At 42.7% G+C, this 19,435-nt stretch overlaps 1 protein-coding gene across 5 annotated transcripts in view; it reads right to left on the reverse strand.

Annotated features, from left to right (window-relative positions):
• rfx2 (regulatory factor X, 2 (influences HLA class II expression)) overlaps window positions 1-19,435 on the reverse strand; it is a 28,113-nt gene continuing 8,678 nt past the window's right edge. For 2 of the 5 annotated variants that reach the window (XM_079574644.1, XM_079574640.1), the window contains 17 exons: window positions 16,942-17,053; window positions 16,305-16,379; window positions 15,533-15,609; window positions 15,063-15,336; window positions 13,511-13,585; window positions 12,140-12,321; window positions 11,845-11,964; window positions 11,328-11,449; window positions 10,758-10,876; window positions 4,606-4,718; window positions 3,711-3,862; window positions 3,425-3,522; window positions 3,184-3,333; window positions 2,891-3,099; window positions 2,237-2,390; window positions 1,983-2,025; window positions 1-584 (listed from right to left, as the gene is read on the reverse strand). In XM_079574644.1, coding sequence (XP_079430770.1) covers window positions 463-584; window positions 1,983-2,025; window positions 2,237-2,390; window positions 2,891-3,099; window positions 3,184-3,333; window positions 3,425-3,522; window positions 3,711-3,862; window positions 4,606-4,718; window positions 10,758-10,876; window positions 11,328-11,449; window positions 11,845-11,964; window positions 12,140-12,321; window positions 13,511-13,585; window positions 15,063-15,336; window positions 15,533-15,609; window positions 16,305-16,379; window positions 16,942-17,049 — 2,193 coding nt within the window. In that variant the 5' untranslated portion in view covers window positions 17,050-17,053 and the 3' untranslated portion in view covers window positions 1-462. The remainder of the gene's footprint in view (window positions 585-1,982; window positions 2,026-2,236; window positions 2,391-2,890; window positions 3,100-3,183; window positions 3,334-3,424; window positions 3,523-3,710; window positions 3,863-4,605; window positions 4,719-10,757; window positions 10,877-11,327; window positions 11,450-11,844; window positions 11,965-12,139; window positions 12,322-13,510; window positions 13,586-15,062; window positions 15,337-15,532; window positions 15,610-16,304; window positions 16,380-16,941; window positions 17,054-19,435) is intronic. The other 3 variants (XM_079574641.1, XM_079574642.1, XM_079574643.1) reach the window with 3 other exon arrangements.

A 19,435-nucleotide genomic window follows, 5' to 3' on the forward strand; every position in this document is an offset into this window, starting at 1 on the left:
ATCTTTAGTTGTTGTAGCTGCAAACGATACGTCCACACTAACCCATATCAAAAGGTGCTCGCTAGAACATTGAGGTTTCGGGGTCTGATACATTCATCCCGCGGTAGAGGCACAGCTGGGGGGAGGTGTGTGTGTGTGTGTGTGTGTGTGAGGGGGTCTTCGACATCTGTAGTGGTGGTTAGCGAGACTCTAAGGCACTCCAATGACACTATGGCACGGCTAGTTCCAAACCGAAATGAGAAGATCCACGTACACGGCACGCACTCAGAAGTTACCAATGAAGGAAAAAAAAAAAGTACTGCACAAAGTCATTCACAGTTGCAACAAAAAAACAAGAACAATCGAGTAGAAAACCGAGGTCCCCTGCTGCTGAAAAAAAAAAAAATCTCTCCACTCTTATGTACATCGTGCAGAGAGAGGCAGAAGGGGGGGACGTGGTCTTGCTGAGGGGCTGGTCCAGACTCACATCTCCTGCATGGGGTGGGTGAGCTCGATCCTCTCGCGCTTCACGGCCGGCTCGGTGGGACCTCGCGAGGCGTCGGCGTCACTGCCCACGTCGCTCATCTCATCGGAGAAGGACGTGTCTGAGGGGGGCGAGGGAAGAGCCGGTCAGGGGAGTAGCAGAAATGTACCACTTTATATTTCCCGTAGAGTAAATTGCCCTTTACATTTGACCCATCCCTGTTTACTTGAGTAGTATTACTTACTTATGACTTTACTCCACTACATTTAACACACAAAATACTTTCTACTCCATTAAATTTCAATTTAGGCCCCAAATTTAAAAGGAAAGATGTTTTTGTTTATTTTAAAAGCTTAATAATGCACACTCCAGAGCAGTAGGTGGCGCTGTGCAGATGTTCTGTCAATGTCACTGACTCAACACAAGGAAGAAGGTTTGTCCTCATCACGATTTTTGTCTTTTTAAGGCAGCAAAGTAGTAGTAACACTTATTCAAATGGATTTGAAGTGTCTACGACAGCAAATACTTCAGTACTTACACGGCTTAACATTTTGGATTATTTTGTCGCCAGCAATAAAAATCATGCCTCTAATGACCAGCTCGACACAAAAAATGGGTGCGGTGGGTAATCAAAGGATGGGTATTGGATGAGGACTTAACCTCTCTATTTGGCTGCAAACTACTACTACTACAACAAGTATCTGTATTTTTACTCAACAGTAACAAAATAAGTACTTTGACCATCACTGTGAATATGTTTAGGGGCGTCCACACGCTTCCTAAATCCTAAACCAGGCATATCGGGCGGCGCAGCGGTTAGTGCTCTCGCTGCACAGCTAGAAGGTCCCGGGTTCGATTCCCAATCGATGTGTACAATTGCAAAGCGCTTTGTGACTATGTATGAAAGGCGCTATATAAATAAAGATCTCTCTCATATGGATGGTGCACAAGTTTTATAAATGATCAAGTATTTACCTACATTACAAACTGCTTAATGGGTGGTAATCAAAATGAATACAAAATGCGATTTTGTTACACAATAAAGTGGAAAGATTATAACATCTTGACCTGCTATTACAAATGCAGCCAAGCAGAGGTTTAGGTCTGGACTCAGTGCTATGCTTTTACAATTTGAGACCAGTTGTATTGGAATATGTTCATTAGGGGAGATAAAAATCTATTATGTGGGCTGAAGTCTGCATAAGCTTGTACTTTATTATAATTAATGGCTGTGTCACTCAGCACCAGCGCAGCGCATTCAAGTGTTTTTAAATAACAAAGGGGCCCCATAAATCAAAGGAATACATTAGAAAACCCTATTGAAGCACCGAACACTGCAGGGCAATTAGCAACCAATATAAATAGGATTTTTTAGTGTGCGTGTGTGAGTGTATGCGTGTGTGTGTGCGTGTGTGTGTGCGTGTGTGCGTGTGTGCCTGTATTCACAAACCTGCATTCAATAATTAAATGAATAAAATTAGGGTTAAATTAGAAGCAGAAACAGTTAATAAAATCGTACCTTTTTCCAGTAGGGAGGGCATCATAGAGCTTAGGTCACTGAACTGAAAGAGTAAAAACATGTGCTTGAATCAGAATCATCTGAAAAGTGTTAAAGCAGAAGTAAACTACAGCAACAATAGAATTTATAGAGGCTGACATAAAGGACTATGCTCTCAAATCACATTTACTGTCCCATAATTTCACAAGTGAATGTTGAATATACAGTCGGTTGCATCCAAGAGTCACAAACATAATCCGGACAATGAGTCTTACCTCCCCCATAACGGCTATAGGCGTCTCTCCGGTGGCCTGGGCCACGCGGTGCTCAACCAGGTAAAACATGTACTCGTCGTACAGGAGGCGGATGAGGTGAAAGGAGCCGAAGCTGGCGGCACTGCGGAGGGTCAGGTCCCTGATTACCATGGAGCTGCAGGGGCCCGAACACAGGAGGTAAGTATATGCATAGAACATCCCTGCTATAATGCTGCCTTCATGTGCTACGGTAAAGATGATCCTTTCCTGTTGTGAACAAGAAATTACCAGCACATTGTATTTACATATAAGTGCTTTTGTGCTCGTAGCAAAGTGAAACCTTATAAAAACACACAAGAGCACACAGTAAACAAGTCAAATCACGCGAGAAAGTCGTCTACAGATTGTAATCTTGAATAGGTTCTGCTTGGAAAAACAAGTTTGTCGCCATATTGAACAGTGTAGGCTTCATATCAATCAGCTCAAAGGCAGGAAAATGTTGAAAGGTTAAAGGCTTTATAAATCTCGGGAACTCAGGGATCAAAATTATTTACCAGTTTCCCAGTGGAAAATACAAGAAGTCGTGGTGTTCATGTGCAACTTTCTACTCGTCAAGTGGTAATACCATAATTACAAGACCACATGAAGGCAGCATGATGTAAGCAGTGACAGTACCTATAGAAGGACCACTTGAGCAGGAACTGGCGCGCGGCCTTCGGGAAGCTGGGGCTGCCCTGGTGCGGCTTTAACACCTGAGTGACCACGTTGTCCAGCCACGTGGCCCACTGGTCCAGCGAGCTCTGCTGCTGCAGCGTCACCTTAAAGTCCTGCTCCAAGCGCTGCACCACGCTCTCATCGCACTGACACACCCAGGACGCCTGCTCCTGTGGCACAGAGCAAACATCACCCATCACCGCTGGAGCTCGCACACACAGGCCCAGCTCCTCCTGACCGACTGGGGGGCTTACTTGAACGTTAGCGAAGTCCACTCTGTTGAGGTCCGAGAGCATCTGGTTGATCTGGGAGGTGTTCTGGAGCACGGCGCGAGCAGCTTGGGCCAAGTGGTTCAGACTGGTGTAACGCCTCAAGGTCTGCGCAAAGGCACTCACCACAGCCACCTGAGGATTCCACAATGAACAATCAAACACTTCAACAGAATTAAGTCCGGAACCGATTTAAAAAAAACAATGATGGAAGTGTAACGGATACCTTAGTGCGGATGATTTCGTGAGGAAAGCTGGTCATGGCGTTTGTCAGCCAACCTTCAAGACTCTTGGCAAAGTTCCGGATGGCCTGAGTGAGAGTACCTGAGGAGAACATGGACAGTAGGCATTAGTTTCAACAAAAGTGGCAGTAAGTGATCTTTACATGTTGCATAAAGATGCTTTCACTTCACCTCACTACATGACATGACTTGATCACTTAAATAAATTAATACAAATAAAAATACTTGAGTTGCAAATTGAGTGAGTGAGAGTTTTTGCGAGATACTGACTGGGCACGGGGCGCAGCACGTCGGGGATGAGGATCTCCACCAGGGCTTGGTACAGGATGTGGTCACAGCTCCTCATCCACAGCCGCACAGGTTCAAATTTACACAGACACACCAGCTTGTCCCGGGGGAGGATACTTTCAGCGTCATCCTCACTGGACAGAAAGTAGCAGCATAAACTTATTTCTAGCTCTCACAAGTGCTCCTACTTATACGTGAATTCATTTAATTGCACGTCACGGGCGCCTCGACAGCACCAAGGAAATACATAATAATAATAATGCATCAGTTTTATATAGCGCTTTTCTGGACACTCAAAGACGCTTTACATTGTGCTGATTTGAACAATTAGCAATCAATTACTACATTATTGAGGCGGCTGTAGAGACTCTTTTGTCAGCATATTTTTAGATTTTAGAAAAACAATGATTTTTCCTTGTACTTTTGATTTATATATATTTAGTCGATAAAGGTAAAATTAATTTACTCAAATAATAATAAATAAAACCACATTTAATTATATTCTCTGCTTCATGGAGCGGCTTCAACATGAACAAAGCACAGACCTGTTCCTTGGGCCGTGAATTTAAATGATACAAGGCTTTTTCAAACTGCGTCACTGAAATGCACATGCTTTTAGTCCAATCTTTCCATTTTTATTTAGTTTTTAAACATCTGACATGAGTATCTGGACATTTCAGTCATAGGTCTGGTCTCATTAACGACTTTAAATATTTAGTTTTAGTCTCATTGTCATCAGCAAAAATATAACTTTCACTTAAATTGTGACAAAATTGCATAGTAGACAAAATGAACACTTTAATCAAGTTATTCTTTAATCGATATTCACACATTTTATGATGGAAAATGCCACAGCAAGTACATAATCTGTCCTCACCCGTTGGGGATGGTGGTGCTCCCGTCACTAGATGGCGGCGTTGCGTACCAGAATGTCTGCCAGAGTTTCTCAATGAAGTGGAACTGGAGGTTCATCACCACATCCAGCGTGGCCTACAGCAGAGCGGGCGGAGAGGGAGAGGGGGAGGCAGAGGGAGAGGGGCGGAGGAAGGGGACAAAACACACAGAGCTTAGCCATGGCAACCAGACACACAACAAAGTTTCTCCTCCAGCAGGCAGCCTCTCGCTCTCTCTCTGTGGGCCCTGGGGTGAGACAATGAGCCAGCTTTAACACGGCTGCTAATGTTCAGCTTCAGGCAGCCCAAAGTTTACCTAACCCCTCATTTCACCACCTTTTCATCTCACGTGCTGTGAACCTTAGGCCACATTAATCCTACTTGTATTAACGGCATTATTAGAGCTTTGAGGTCAGCTATATTTAGAAGGTAAACAAACTTAAAATCAATATTGCCTTTGTAACAGGGGCCATAATGGCTGGCTCCTGGGCTACAGCTGTCTCCATTTGTTAAGTTTCCAGCAGTTTAGCGAGCAACAGGTGAATAAATATGTGGATGTAATGGAAGTACACTGCAAGTAAATACCAAACTACTTTATTCAACTGTAGTGAACAAACCCTGTTTTAAGTTTTGGACTAGTTTGGTCCGCACAAGAAGATGTTAAATTATTGCACTGATTCTTATTTTTTGTGTAGATTTATATAGAAAATAGTAACTTAAGAGGGCGATTTTCTCAAAATGCATTGTTCTTACATCGTGGCGACATCTCTACATAAGTAGCACAAACACCACATTCCCAGTCGTATAACCTCCTCTTTTTCCTCTTTGTTTTGCATCTGTTTCAAAAAAAGAGATTTTTTTATTTTTAAATAAACCACTTGGCGAGTGTGGCTGAACTGGAGTGATGCTCTGACGAGTGTTTTCACTTCAGGATGAGGAAAGCATTTCCTGGATACTTAGGAACTATGAGGAGGAGCTTTTTGGGAGCTGTCACTGCCCTGCTGAGGATCCAGAGATTACTCTAGGCCAGATATGGGCAAATACGTAGACTGCAATGGCCTAAACACACTAAAACAAAGAGCAACAAAATAGCAGCAGTTATGCATTATCTTTCTCTATGTCAATGAAAATAATGGTGTTTTTCCCCCTTACTAAGCAATGCATATTGTGTTTGGTCATGTTTTGAGGGCCGGATTTTAGGGCTAGGCAGGCTGCATCTGGCCCCCGAGCCTTAGTTTGCCCACGCTTGCTCTAGCTGCTTGAAACAACAAAAACAAAAACTAAACAAGCTATCTAAAATTGAAAACCTGCTCTATCCACATTTTTAAATGGAAAGTCATGTCAGTGCAGCAAAATGTTTCAAATGAATATCTCTAAAGTTAATATTTTGCCCATTAACCTGCAGTGTCTTGCCTTAATTTGTTATTCAAACTATGAATAGGAATTGGAAATGCAATATTTATAACTCTAACTTAAAACTAAAATGTATAACTTCAATGTTTTGTATAGGCCAATCCTGAGTGTGTGCGATTATTATCTATTGCTAAAGTAATTTGTGTTGATTTTAGTGCATTACCAAAGTATTGTCCTGAGCTAGCCCACGTAACTTCCCCTTTCCTGTTGAGGCCATGAGATGTATAGATGTGTGCTACAGATAGAGTTACACCGCAGAGCACAAAGCGGACAGAGTCGCATTTCCTCAGCAGTAGTCCAAGCACTTTTAAAGCAGTCAAGGCAAAGAATACACACCAAAAGCTACAAAATGGCGCATTCTCCGGCCCCCTTCGCATTTACCCACGACAGCCTCCCTAAAAAGTGTGCACAAAGTGTTCTAAGCCCCTTTGTTATGTCATGAAACCGTAAAACAAAACATAAAAGTCCATCTCCATCATCCGCACTGTGCCCACAGATCCTCCCGCGTCTGCGTTTGGCAGGACGCGCACTTGCCGCTGGATCTAGTTACACACAAAGCAGTGGAGGCTTTAATCACATGATATGTTTTTGCTTCCTCTTCAGCTGTCTCCATGGCAACCTTGTTTACGGTTGCCCCCAGCAACAGGTCAAACACAGAACTCCAAAACAGAAAAAAGGAGAATTCCCCTTTCCCTCCGGACGACAGGGTTTTGCCGCCGCAGAGAAAAAGAAAAAAAAAAGACAAAATGAAATATTTATTTGTTCTTCGATGAGGCATCTAAAAATAGCATTTTATTAATTGCACAGATGGCCCCTGGATAACTAGCTATTATAATTTACTGCATGAAAAGAGTTCTGGTATCATCAAACTGATTAGTGACTGCAAAGCAAGTGAGTGGGTAGAGAACATTAACTTGAAAAATAGCTAATAACCTTATATTTGGACTGCAGCTAAACCGTGACTAAAATAAAGGCAGAATTAACAAATTAACTCTTGTACTCATTTGCAACTTTGTGGAGTTACCAAAAGCCATTTGTCACAACCTAACCCCAAAATCTGGGGGCCCAAAATATGTACCCACAACATTTGAGTCATTTGTCAAAACAAATAACAACAATGTATTACGCCCGTCATTCAGCTTGTGTTACTCTGCTGTGGCAGAAAAACCCTCTAACCTCTATTCTATTATTTTATCTTTACCCTCTACTCAATATTGCCCTTTGACCTTTTCTATGCATCACCATGGTTACTTGCCATCCTTAACCTGAACTATGCATCATTTTGGCCACAATACATGGAATACCTGCTTGTCTTCTTTTGAGGTATTGTGTAATCTCCATAAACATTTAACAGAGATTTTACAAGTCAATGGAATTTAACACTTTTAAACACAACAATTGATAATGCAACACGTGTGTGCATGCGGTTAGCGACTGATTGGAGAACATTAGCTGTGGGATTGTTAAGTGACGATGTCATCGCTCTAAATCCCATTATAGTGAATAGGGCTACAGTTCCATTGGACCCGGATATTGATGATTTTAACCTGTTATAGAGCTGACATGTTTTTAACCTGCTATAGAGCTGACATGTTTAGGTTAAATTAAGTTATGCTTTATTATTTCCTGTAAGGAACATCGTTCTCTGCATTTGACCCATCATCAAGGTCGCTGGGGCGACCTGTGGCAGCCAGCGCTCATGGACCCATCTTCAGATGTGAAGCCAGGCTTATGATCAAATACTCCTGGCTGGATTAACCTATTGTACATGTTTTTAGTGGCAGGGGAAAGCAGACATCCTGGGGGAAACCTATGCAGACACAATGAAAACATGCAAACTCCACAGAAAGGCCCTGTGTAGGATCAAACACGGGACCTTGAGAAATGGTGAGATACAGTACATTATTCTAATTTGGTGAAAACAGTTCTCTGTTGTTATTCCAGCAGGAGATTCAGACAAAGTTGCAGTTTTTGCAGTGTTTGTCTATGGAACTCTCAACAATTTGGAGCAGGAAGTAGCTTGGTTATTATGTGTGATGTCACAGCAAACAGATGTACAAAGTATGCACATTGAATCAGAGCATGGCAACAGAAGCCAAAATGAGTATTTGAACTATTTGAAACTTGATGTTTTTGTGCATTCGACACAGGTCTTCATGTTTCTTCATTAGTTAAATGGAATAAGGCCAGTGGTAAGAGTCCATTTTGAAGTGGCAACATTTTTTTCTCATGAAGAAAAGTTTTACAAACTAAAACATAAGTGGCCTAGGAAGAGGTCCATACATCATAGATAGAACTGGGACCCTTTTGGTTTCACGGCGTCAATTACAAAATGTTGACCTCTTCTTACATCAACTTCTCACTGTCCATCAGGCAAACACAGAAAATGTCAAACCAGGGACTTTGATTACACTGTAGCCTTTAGCGTTAATAAAGCCATGCCTAATGTGTTAAAGTGTCAGGGAGAAAACGCTCACAAAAACGGAAAAGCGTAAACCTTATAACCAGAGCGAGGCTTCGGGGGCTTGTGCGGGGATTGACAGAAAAGCGCAGCGTGGACAAAGCCGAGGAGCCCGTGTGCCTGTCCACAGAGCAGGCAGCACAAAAGCTCGAGAGGAGGCCACCGCGAAGACACCGCGACGTCCACCCCTCGCGCTCAAAGGTTAATTGGCATGTCTTGAAAGCCGCGGCGAGATGAAAAGGCAGCAGGAACAAAGGGAGCGTGCTGGGGCTGGACAAGGCAGGCCACGGATAATATGATAAAGCCAGGGTTGTGCAGCTTTTAATCACACTCACGCTCTCCCGCCTCAAAAAGCACCAAATTTTAATGTCCGATATTATTCTTTGGGAGAATGCGTTCGCCTCCGGGGGTCTCTCGTCTGCCCACTCGCATTCAGTGTCTTGCCCGGGCGCGACTATTCATGTTACGCAACACATCAAAATGTCATTATGCAATCCAAGGGGCTTTTTTTTTTAAGTTGTCCTTGGAACATTTCACTAATTCACCAATGAAACCTGCATGACCATTTTTGGCTGAGGCAAGTGCTAATCCACTTGTTGAATGCTTTGACGCACTATTGTCTCTCGCAGACCATTTAAATAACTTCATATCTAGCAAGAATAGCTAAAGAGTCTTGATGATTCCTCTAAAATAGTGGTTCTCCGATTAACATCAAAAGTGATTCTAACAAAGACAAAAAAGCACTGACCAGGACATACAATCATAAAGTCATCATAAAGTGTTACCGCTAAAGGTCCGGTGCTTATTTATTTTGTGCATTGAATTCTAGCAGCTAGCTTTTGAACACTCTAAATGAATTCTTTGCTCGCTTCAGGGCAGAAGACCTGGTGCTGAAGCTATCTCCAGAGAGTGTGAGAAGATCTCTAAGCAGGATCAACTTCACAAAGAACCAGGTCCAGACAACATTCCAGATTATTAACACATCTCTGCAGCAGTCTGTGGTCCCAACGTGCCTCAAAGCAACCACCATCATTCCGGTACCAAAGAAGTCACCACCCTCCTACAATTCTTATGAAGTGCTTTGAGCGGCTCGTCATGGACCACATTAAGTCTGTTCTCCCTACCACCCTGGACCCATACCAGATTTTGTATCGATCCAACCGCCAATCAACTGAAGATGCCATCTCTACTGCGCTTCATACAGCTTTCACTCACCTTGAAACAAAGGACTCCTACGTTAGAAGGCTGTTTTTAGCCTTTAGCTCAGCATTCAACACTATAATCCCACAGCAGCTAATACACAAACTGCTCCACCTGGGGATCAACACATCACTCTGCAACTGGCTGCTGGACTTTGACGGGGAGACCACAGGCTGTACGTGTCAGCGGCAAATCCACTGAACATGGGGGCTCCCCAAGGCTGTGTGCTGAGCCCCCTCCTGTTCACTCTGCTGACCCATGACTGCACTCCAAAGTACAGCTCAAACCTCTTCATTAAGTTTGCAGACGACACAAACTACAGGAGTGAAGTGAGTAGTCTAGATCCTCTCCCCTCCAGTAAGGACAAGTACTACACCCGTCTCACCCGCAAATCACAATCAGCAGGGCACCCATGCACCCATCACACAGTCTGTTCAAGGTAATGCCTTCAGGGAGAAGACCGCGAAATCCACGAGCCGGGTCCAGTCGACTGAAGAACAGTTTTATCCACCAGGCTATCAGAAAGCTGAACTCCCTCCCTTCCCTGCCCTACTTCATTCCCCACACTAAGGAGAGAATTAACATTTCAATTCATATCAATGAATTGACAATAAAATCTTTTAATCTTTTGAATCTTGAAAGTTAGGAATGAGTTTAAACTTTACAGTGAAGCACAACTGTTTCCTCTTTTATTGCTTGTAAATAAAAATAATCTAGTAGCTGGTACTGTTGTAATAACGTAGAAGTAAGCAGGGCTAGTTTCCCATGAGACGTAAGAAGGATACTCATTGACAGATTGCCAGAAGGGCACATGCTTTATGTCGAGACATGTTTTGACTGCCAGCAATTTTAATCTCCAAAGACATAAACAAAAGGATTAGGATTACACAACACTAGTGTGGCAAACAGGAAGTGGGTGTGTGTGTTGAGCAACAACATCAACAACGTGTAATGGAACTAGATAAGGATCAGAAAACACATGTGGACCTGATATGCTAATATCCTCTTCAACATCCCTCGCTTATTAATAAATGAGGCTTGTCTTTCTATAGGCTTATTTACCTCGCAGTGGTCTCTGTAGAGCTTCTGCAGTTTCTTGATATCGCCGGCGTTGATGCGCTCCGGCAGAGCCTGGGAGCCCAGGTCAGGAGAAGGAAATGGAGGCAAGGTGTGAGATGTGTCTGAAGAAACCGAAAGAGATGACAGCTGTCAGTCAGTGCGCCACACAGACTGCAGACAAACAAGTTTACCGGATCTGTGCGGTCTCTGAACAGAAAGAAAATGTCGACATGCAGTGATTTCAAGAAGTAGTCACAAACTTATAATTATTTCTAAGTTAAACGTGATTTCATATATCATATTTCTCAAAACTTGTCTATTTCAGTCCCGTCTATGTATATTTCTGCATGAAGTGATGTATATTTCTGCATTAATACCAACCGAGAGGCAGTTATTTCATGAGGTTTTAGGGCAGTAGTAGTCGAATAGAAAAGAATATGAAATTAAGTTTAGATGAGGCGTGCTCCAATCATTCCTAAATTGGGCTCTAATTTGCAAATATTATGCTGACACCTAAAGCAAAAGGGGTTTGAGTCTTGACAACTGCGGTCTCCGGAATTGCTGGGCTCTTACCGATGTACTGCTGGTGATGTTGACTCTGGGCGGCCACAGCCTGCTCTGGAGTGTTGTTACAGTGCTGCGAGCTCCCACACAGGCTGTCAGACATCCCGTCCACCTTCTGCAGAGGCTTGAATCTAACACAAATACCACCAGCCAACTATATTAGCTTTGGGGAGCAGAAGTGTAAAATATCATGCTGTATACTGCTTAATAAATGCAGAGTAAATGTTTGAAACTTTCAGTGTGTATGGATGTGGTTGAATTATCTTTTATCCTCCAACATGGTGCTGACTGTCCTGCGTTACCATGGAGATCAGCAGTGATGCGTCAGTTTTAATAAACCGAGGCAGTGTCTCATATGAGGATACCAAAATACTGTATAACAATTTGACAAAAAAACTATCTCAATATTTGGGGACTTTCTTGATAACAATAATAAAGTGTGCATGTAAACATCCTCACTTAGTTTGTGTTTGGCTCAAAAAGTGACTACTATAACTGCCTAGTGTAGGTATTGTAAGATGCTGACCTCTGTTTCTGATGAACCGGCTGCTGCCTCATGGCCATGTACTGCGTGTCTTCCTGCAGGCGGTTGAGCGGTGAGTCTGGCTTCACTCGAATGCCATAGTAGTGATACTTGGAGTTTCCCCTGGAGGATTCAGAGGAGAAAAGTCGGTGAGCGGGTGAAATTGTCAAACTAATCACTATCATTACCCCCCTCCATCGACAGCTATGCCATGCTTACAGCCTCCACACTAAACATCATAGGGTTTATAATGGCCGCATGATTACCGTTATCACGGCTACTGTACATGTGAACGTACCTGGTGCCCAGCCGGCGGGTTCGAAGCCCCATGAAGACAGAGCGGATGAGTTTGCCAAAGGAGGCGGCGTTGACTGGGTCCAGTTTCTGCTCCTGACAGTGGCGCAGGTAATGGTTGTACAGGGAGCAGCGAGGCAGACTCACCCCCTCCGCTGTCTCGTAGTTGTCCAGCAGCCACTGAAGCTAAGAACACACAAATAAACAGGGATAATTAGCTCAACTCAGAGGACATGGCCATTTCATTACAATAAAGACAGTCAAGCACACAAGAGATAAAAGGCTGTGACAATGTTGTTTGATATACAGGGACACTGGTCAACATGATTCATCGCTAATGCCTCCATATCCAAGATGTTTGTTTTGTTGCTTTTTTTCACTGGGAATCTGAGGCCTTGAATAATTAATATTAAATGAGTAAGAGGGGAATTTTAAACTTTTAACGCAAAACATTTACTCTGAAAATTCAGTCATCAGATAGATATATTCACTGCAAATTTTATTAGCACAGCAATATTGTGGCAAGGCTGCAGTTTAAATTGTTGGATAAGAGGACGGACTTTTGGGGGATACGTGCTAATGACGGGATCAACTGTGTTTTCCAGTCTTCACAGTGTTGTTCATTCGTATCATGAAAGTGCTTGTTGTTGTTGCCGCCGATGTAAAATTCTCCTATTGACGCGAGATTGGTCCAAAACACTGTGGATTTCAGCCATAACATTGAGATTTGGATCTTTCAAGATGTGTTTTTGTGAGTTTGTGAAATCACAAATCTCACAGGAATTCATCTTGTAGCGCAATACATCATCTGAACCCCCAGACAATTTTGCGAAATAAGATGGCAGACGACTGACATAAAACACCTGGTATATACCCAAGATATAGTCATTTAATGAAGAGTTTACCTAAGGGAGGTCCCCAGAGACAGCCCATGTGGGGAATACTATTACAACATAGCAAAGCTTGAGCTTTGCAAAATGAAGCTCCCATCGTTTGACTGGACATTTCTAATAAAATGTGTATTTAACAAGGAAAACTAAACCTTACTGAACCTATTTAACTGTGCACATATTTGGCACCAGCACTAAAAGTCCATGTAGAAATGTTCAGCCATTATTAAATGTCAATGCAAGAATTTTATTTTAACTTAAGGCATGACAGAAAACATTAAACGTCTATTTCAGTTCAGCAGTTGCATGCAAGTAAATGCATACGCAAAACATATTGACCGGTGCAAGGCCTGATCAATGTTAGCAACAAACATGGGTGGGCAGTGAGGAAAGCCAGCAGGAGGGAGTGTGTTTCACTCAGCAGAATACAACACACTGCCTGAGAACCAGCCGCAGGGTTAGAAGACAGTTACTGGGGAACTTACATGGCTGTTGAGCAGGCTGCTTTTGTGACTTGCAATTCCTTCAGACTTTTGGAGGTTTTCAATCGCCATTTCAAGCTAAAGAAAGGATAAGCATGCAAAAAGATTGGACAGAGGAGAGAGAGGGCAAAAAACAGACAGAAACAGGAGTAAGCAAAAGATAAATAAGAGAAATCAAACACAAAAATAAAAGATACAGGAAACAGGACTGTTAGCAGCCAGATCTCTGCGTATCCATTCAAATCAGTCAGTGTTGTAGCCAAATGCATTATTGGCTGACAATAGCATGCAAATCAAGGAGTTCATAGGGTTAAGCTTCTCAGTGAAGGCTTGCGGTCAGACACTCCTAATGTATGCAAATAGGAACCACAAACAAGGGCATGGGTCACATCATGCTGGGGCCAGCAGGTCAACTATGCCTGAACTAGACTGGCAATTTCAAAACAAGATAGTGATTCGATTAGTAGAATATGTGGGCATTTAATTCAAGGATGAAATGGACAAAGGGCAAAGCCAGGTTCACTCTGGTGGTGAGCTATGTAAAATGAAGTCAAAAACTGAATTGGAGCTGGAGACACCGAGGCAGAGGGGAGAGGAGCAGGCAGAGCTCCCGAGGCTCTGGACAAATGGTAATGAGCCCCAGGGGTTTCTTTGTTTCGCAGGGTGCTCAAGTGCCTGTGAAAACCTCCCAAACAAGGCAGCTCTGAATTATTAAAGCCTGTCCTGCTTCTACCGCCGAGCATCACACTGGTTTCGCCTGCATAGAGAAGTGGTCTGGGGCTGGGTCGTCTGAATTGAGGCCGTTTCATAAAAAAAAATAAAAAAAAAAAGCTTTGAAGACTTTTACCACCATGGAAAACTATCATGGTATTTGTGTTAATGGAAGGTAGAAAGTTACATAGGCTTGATCATGTTAATATTGGTACTATATTGGTTATGCTTGAGTTGAAATATAGTTTTCGATAGATTTGTTTTTCTTTAGAGTTTGTTGTTGTTTCTTTGTGCTGAGAATGTTTTGCCTCTCACTAAAGATGCTTTGTCCGCTCAAAATCAATCTCTGGGCACAGGTTAGAACCTTTTATGTTACTCCAAGAGCTCACATAAGAGCTTGATGGACAAACGCTTCAATTCTTTGGTATTGTTAATGAAGTCCAGAGCAGCTTGCTTCTGCTGGTGAGATTAGCTTCACCTTTTGCTCACATGAATTAAACTGATCCCAGCACTGACCGACTGCATTCAAGGAGCAATCAAAACAGATGAGTTGCTGCTTAAAAAAGGAATAAAATATGTTGCAAATCATAAGGGCTTTTTTTTTTTCTCTTGTGAAATGATAGAGCACAAGGCAAGCACAAGCATTGTTAGCTTTTAGACATCTCAGTTACTCGAGTGTATCATGGGAATTGACGACAAAATACTCCAATAATGCAAAGTAGCCAAAGTAAAGACACTGCACCTACTGTATTCAAGGCCACTACTAATTTGCATACATTTTTGCACCCAGCCAGGTTGATCACAAATGAAGCAATCCGGGCCTTGTTTATTACGCCTTCCTCACCATGGCGGAGGAGGAGCGCGAGGAGTGCGAGATGTGGTTGCGGCTGCCTTCCATGTTGGCACCGTGGATCAGGTAGGTGCTGCCGCTGGAGATGATGTGGCTGCTGCCCACGTCCATGGCGATGCCCACCATGCCGTGAGAGGGCACCCCACCCCCGCCGGACGAGGACACCACTGTGGTCACATGGGCTCCCCCTGCCTGGGAGTCAAAGTAGGGCCCTCCGCTGCCCTGGCTGTACAGCTGCGTGTCGGGGTTGTACGAGTAGGCCGAGCGGCTGGAAAACGCCAAACACGGAGAATGTAAGGACAGTGACAAATCAAATGTGTGAAATGTTTTTCTTATTCTTGATTTATTTGACTAATAATTATGAATACATTTTACAATAGCTTCTACATGTGTAATGATTTGGAGGGGATTTCTCTTAAAAAAATTGTCAAGTTTATTTTTAAGACTTGATAAATAGGCTTTACATTGTTCCATTGGTGTAAACAGCATCCCCGCCCTCATACTGGACCTGGGATGGGTACACGTGCTGCACCTGCTGTACCTACAAAGAGAGCAAAGAAAATGAGGGGGGGAAAGGACACTGCCTTGGGGTACTACTTTTTGAAGTGAACTACAAAAGAGAGAGTGGGACTGACTCACACTCTAGTCCACCATACCATAGGAGGTAAAATGCTGTTATAGATTAAGTTGACTGTGGAAATATGAGCATACAACAATAGACAAAACATACATTTACAGTGAGAGTAGGTGAGTCTGGGTCACTGACTGCATCATTTGTATCTTTAATGGGGAAGTGGCACAGGGCAGATAGTGGGATTTGGTTCAAGCATTTTGGATTTACAACTCTGGTATTAAAATAGATCAAGAGATGGAAACAGATGACAAAGACGCAACAGGAAACCCATGTCCTCAATGCATTCAGACTTGTATCATGTTAACATTCTCTTGCAGTTGACGTGCGAAGGCAGCAGGCCAGGCTCAGCCAGAGAAAGGAGCTTGTGTTAACAGTCACAGAGGGAAGCAGCACAAATATATGAATTGCATTTGTAATTGCATATGATTGGAGGAGATTGCGTTTGTGTACATGCAACGCTCATGCTGTAATGTTTTTCAAGTGAAATGAAGCCCCTATAGCAGCTTGGGATATTCCACTAAATATATATATTAACCCATGTCCCTGTGCCAAAGGTGTGGCTCGCACGTATTTAACAGCACAGTCTGCGTACAGCACTGTACCTGCTGTTGAACTCTGCTGTGCTGCTGTACTTGTCCTGCCTTCTGAGCTGAGCCTGTGGCTTGAACCAGCACCCTCTGTTTGGATATAAGACATAACTCAATTACATAGGTATGCACAAACAATCACGCACATCATGGTACACAATGTGTCAACACGACTGAGACATCTGCCCTGCTCATCAACTGCTGTGTGCCAGTGATCATAGATCCTGGTTGGACAGAAAGCAAGCATCTTCTGTAAAATTACACAAAGCTAAGAACTTATTCTTTTTGTGTGAGGCCAAAGTTACCCATTAATAAAGACTACAGCGTACCCACGGCATCTAATTTTCTCCCCTACAGTCTAGAATCAAGCTAACAAAAATATGACGAATTATATAATTTATCATGATCATAATATAAAACTATACACTCTGAAGAGAAAAGAACTGTTCTTCCATGATCAAACAGACGCAACAAGTAACATTTACACTCCTACTCATGTATCAAATATAATCATTTAAATGTCTCAGCATCGTGTCAGAAGAAATCTGTGTGAAACACTGCACAGCATCATGGTCTGCTTCTTGTATAACCTCACAAGGCATTGGAAATGAAGCCCATTTGTGCAGTTGTTCAGGCTGTTGAGAACTGATACCTGCTGTGAGGCGGGGACAGGCTGTACCACGGGAGCCTGGGCCGATGAGGATGTCCTCAGGGTGGCCACACTGTTCGCAGAGTCGGACCCTCCCTCTGGGCTCTGCATGCTGCTGTGTAACGAAAGGGGGAGTTAAATGTGTCATTTTAAGATTATACTGTATGAGGGCATTTAAAATGTATGCACATGGCAGGTCACCTTAAACAGTTTCCAGGGCTTTGGAATATTGTTGTTTAATTTACTCAAGGGGCTTTTAGTAAAAGTACAAATTGACCACAGGAATATTGTCATAGATATCTATACTGTCAGTGTGAGGTATAGGTTTATGTACAAAAACGACTCAGCTTTCCAGCAAAATCCTTTTCCAGTCACCATGGCAACGCACTGTGTACATAGACCACACACACCAGTTAAAGTGCACATGACACATTAGGCATAATTTTAACCAAAACGCAGTTAGCGCAATTACACTTCAGATTGTTCTTCTAATTTTTACCTGGTTGGACATTTTTTGCGGTCCACATCTATCCACTTACTTTTTTATCAAAAGGTATAATCATCATCAGTTTAAGTCAGTATTCTATAATAGAAAGTTAGCCTGGCTAAATGCTGTAGCTCCATCTCTTACTTGGGTCAGAAATTATCAAATCATTTCCACCAGACAAAAAACTGAACTGTATTCTATACCCATCAGCATTAAAGTGATGTAAAACACATTTTGATCATTATATAATTTTTCTAACAAACTTTTGAGACAATAAAAAGCGATCATGCAGCCGCTGGTGAAAGGCCAGTGACAAGGCTCAATATTTTATCTTCTTGGACATGGGCATAGGAAGTGACATACGTAGAGGCAACTGTGACATACGTAGAGGTAACTGTGACATACGTAGAGGTAACTGACATACGTAGAGGTAACTGTGACATACGTAGAGGTAACTGTGACATACGTAGAGGTAACTGTGAAATACGTAGAGGTAACTGTGAAATACGTAGAGGTAACTGTGAAATACGTAGAGGTAACTGTGACATACGTAGAGGTAACTGTGACATACGTGGAGGTAACTGTGACATACGTAGAGGTAACTGTGACATACGTGGAGGTAACTGTGACATACGTAGAGGTAACTGTGACATACGTAGAGGTAACTGACATACGTAGAGGTAACTGTGACATACGTAGAGGCAACTGTGACATACGTAGAGGTAACTGTGACATACGTAGAGGTAACTGTGAAATACGTAGAGGTAACTGTGAAATACGTAGAGGTAACTGTGACATACGTAGAGGTAACTGTGACATACGTAGAGGTAACTGTGAAATACGTAGAGGTAACTGTGACATACGTAGAGGTAACTGTGAAATACGTAGAGGTAACTGTGAAATACGTAGAGGTAACTGTGAAATACGTAGAGGTAACTGTGACATACGTAGAGGTAACTGTGACATACGTAGAGGTAACTGTGACATACGTAGAGGTAACTGTGACATACGTAGAGGTAACTGTGACATACGTAGAGGTAACTGTGACATACGTAGAGGTAACTGTGACACACGTAGAGGTAACTGTGACATACGTAGAGGTAACTGTGACATACGTAGAGGTAACTGTGAAATACGTAGAGGTAACTGTGACATACGTGGAGGTAACTGTGACATACGTGGAGGTAACTGTGACATACGTAGAGGTAACTGTGACATACGTGGAGGTAACTGTGACATACGTAGAGGTAACTGTGACATACGTGGAGGTAACTGTGACATACGTAGAGGCAACTGTGACATACGTAGAGGTAACTGTGACATACGTAGAGGTAACTGTGACACACGTAGAGGTAACTGTGACATACGTAGAGGTAACTGTGACATACGCAGAGGTAACTGTGACATACGTAGAGGTAACTGTGACATACGTAGAGGTAACTGTGACATACGTAGAGGTAACTGTGACATACGTAGAGGTAACTGTGACATACGTGGAGGTAACTGTGACATACGTGGAGGTAACTGTGACATACGTGGAGGTAACTGACATACGTAGAGGTAGCTGTGACATACGTGGAGGTAACTGACATACGTGGAGGTAACTGTGACATACGTGGAGGTAGCTGCCAACCATGTAGGGTATGCACATTTTAAAAGGGGAACAGCAGTTGGGTCCACTCAATATTGTTGCTGTTGTTGTGATGGATGTCTAACTGCTAAACTGTTGTCATGTAATGACATCACGCACATTAAACTCTATCACCAACTGAAACTAAAAAACTAAATGTTTAACTTTGACATTACCAAAAGAAAACTAGGTAAAAATTCAACATTGACCACTGTGTGAAAAACACCGCCGTGTCTCGCCTGTGAAAGTTGTGGGTCTTAAAAGAGTATGACTAAAACAATATGTTGATCCAAAATGTTCGTTTTACTTTCTAACAATGAATAAAACAGAAATCACATTTGTTCGAACAGGACCAACCCAAGTGGAGAAGTTTATAAGCA

This window comes from Gobius niger (genome assembly GCF_951799975.1).
Source record: "Gobius niger genome assembly, chromosome: 17".
NCBI lineage: Eukaryota > Metazoa > Chordata > Actinopteri > Gobiiformes > Gobiidae > Gobius > Gobius niger.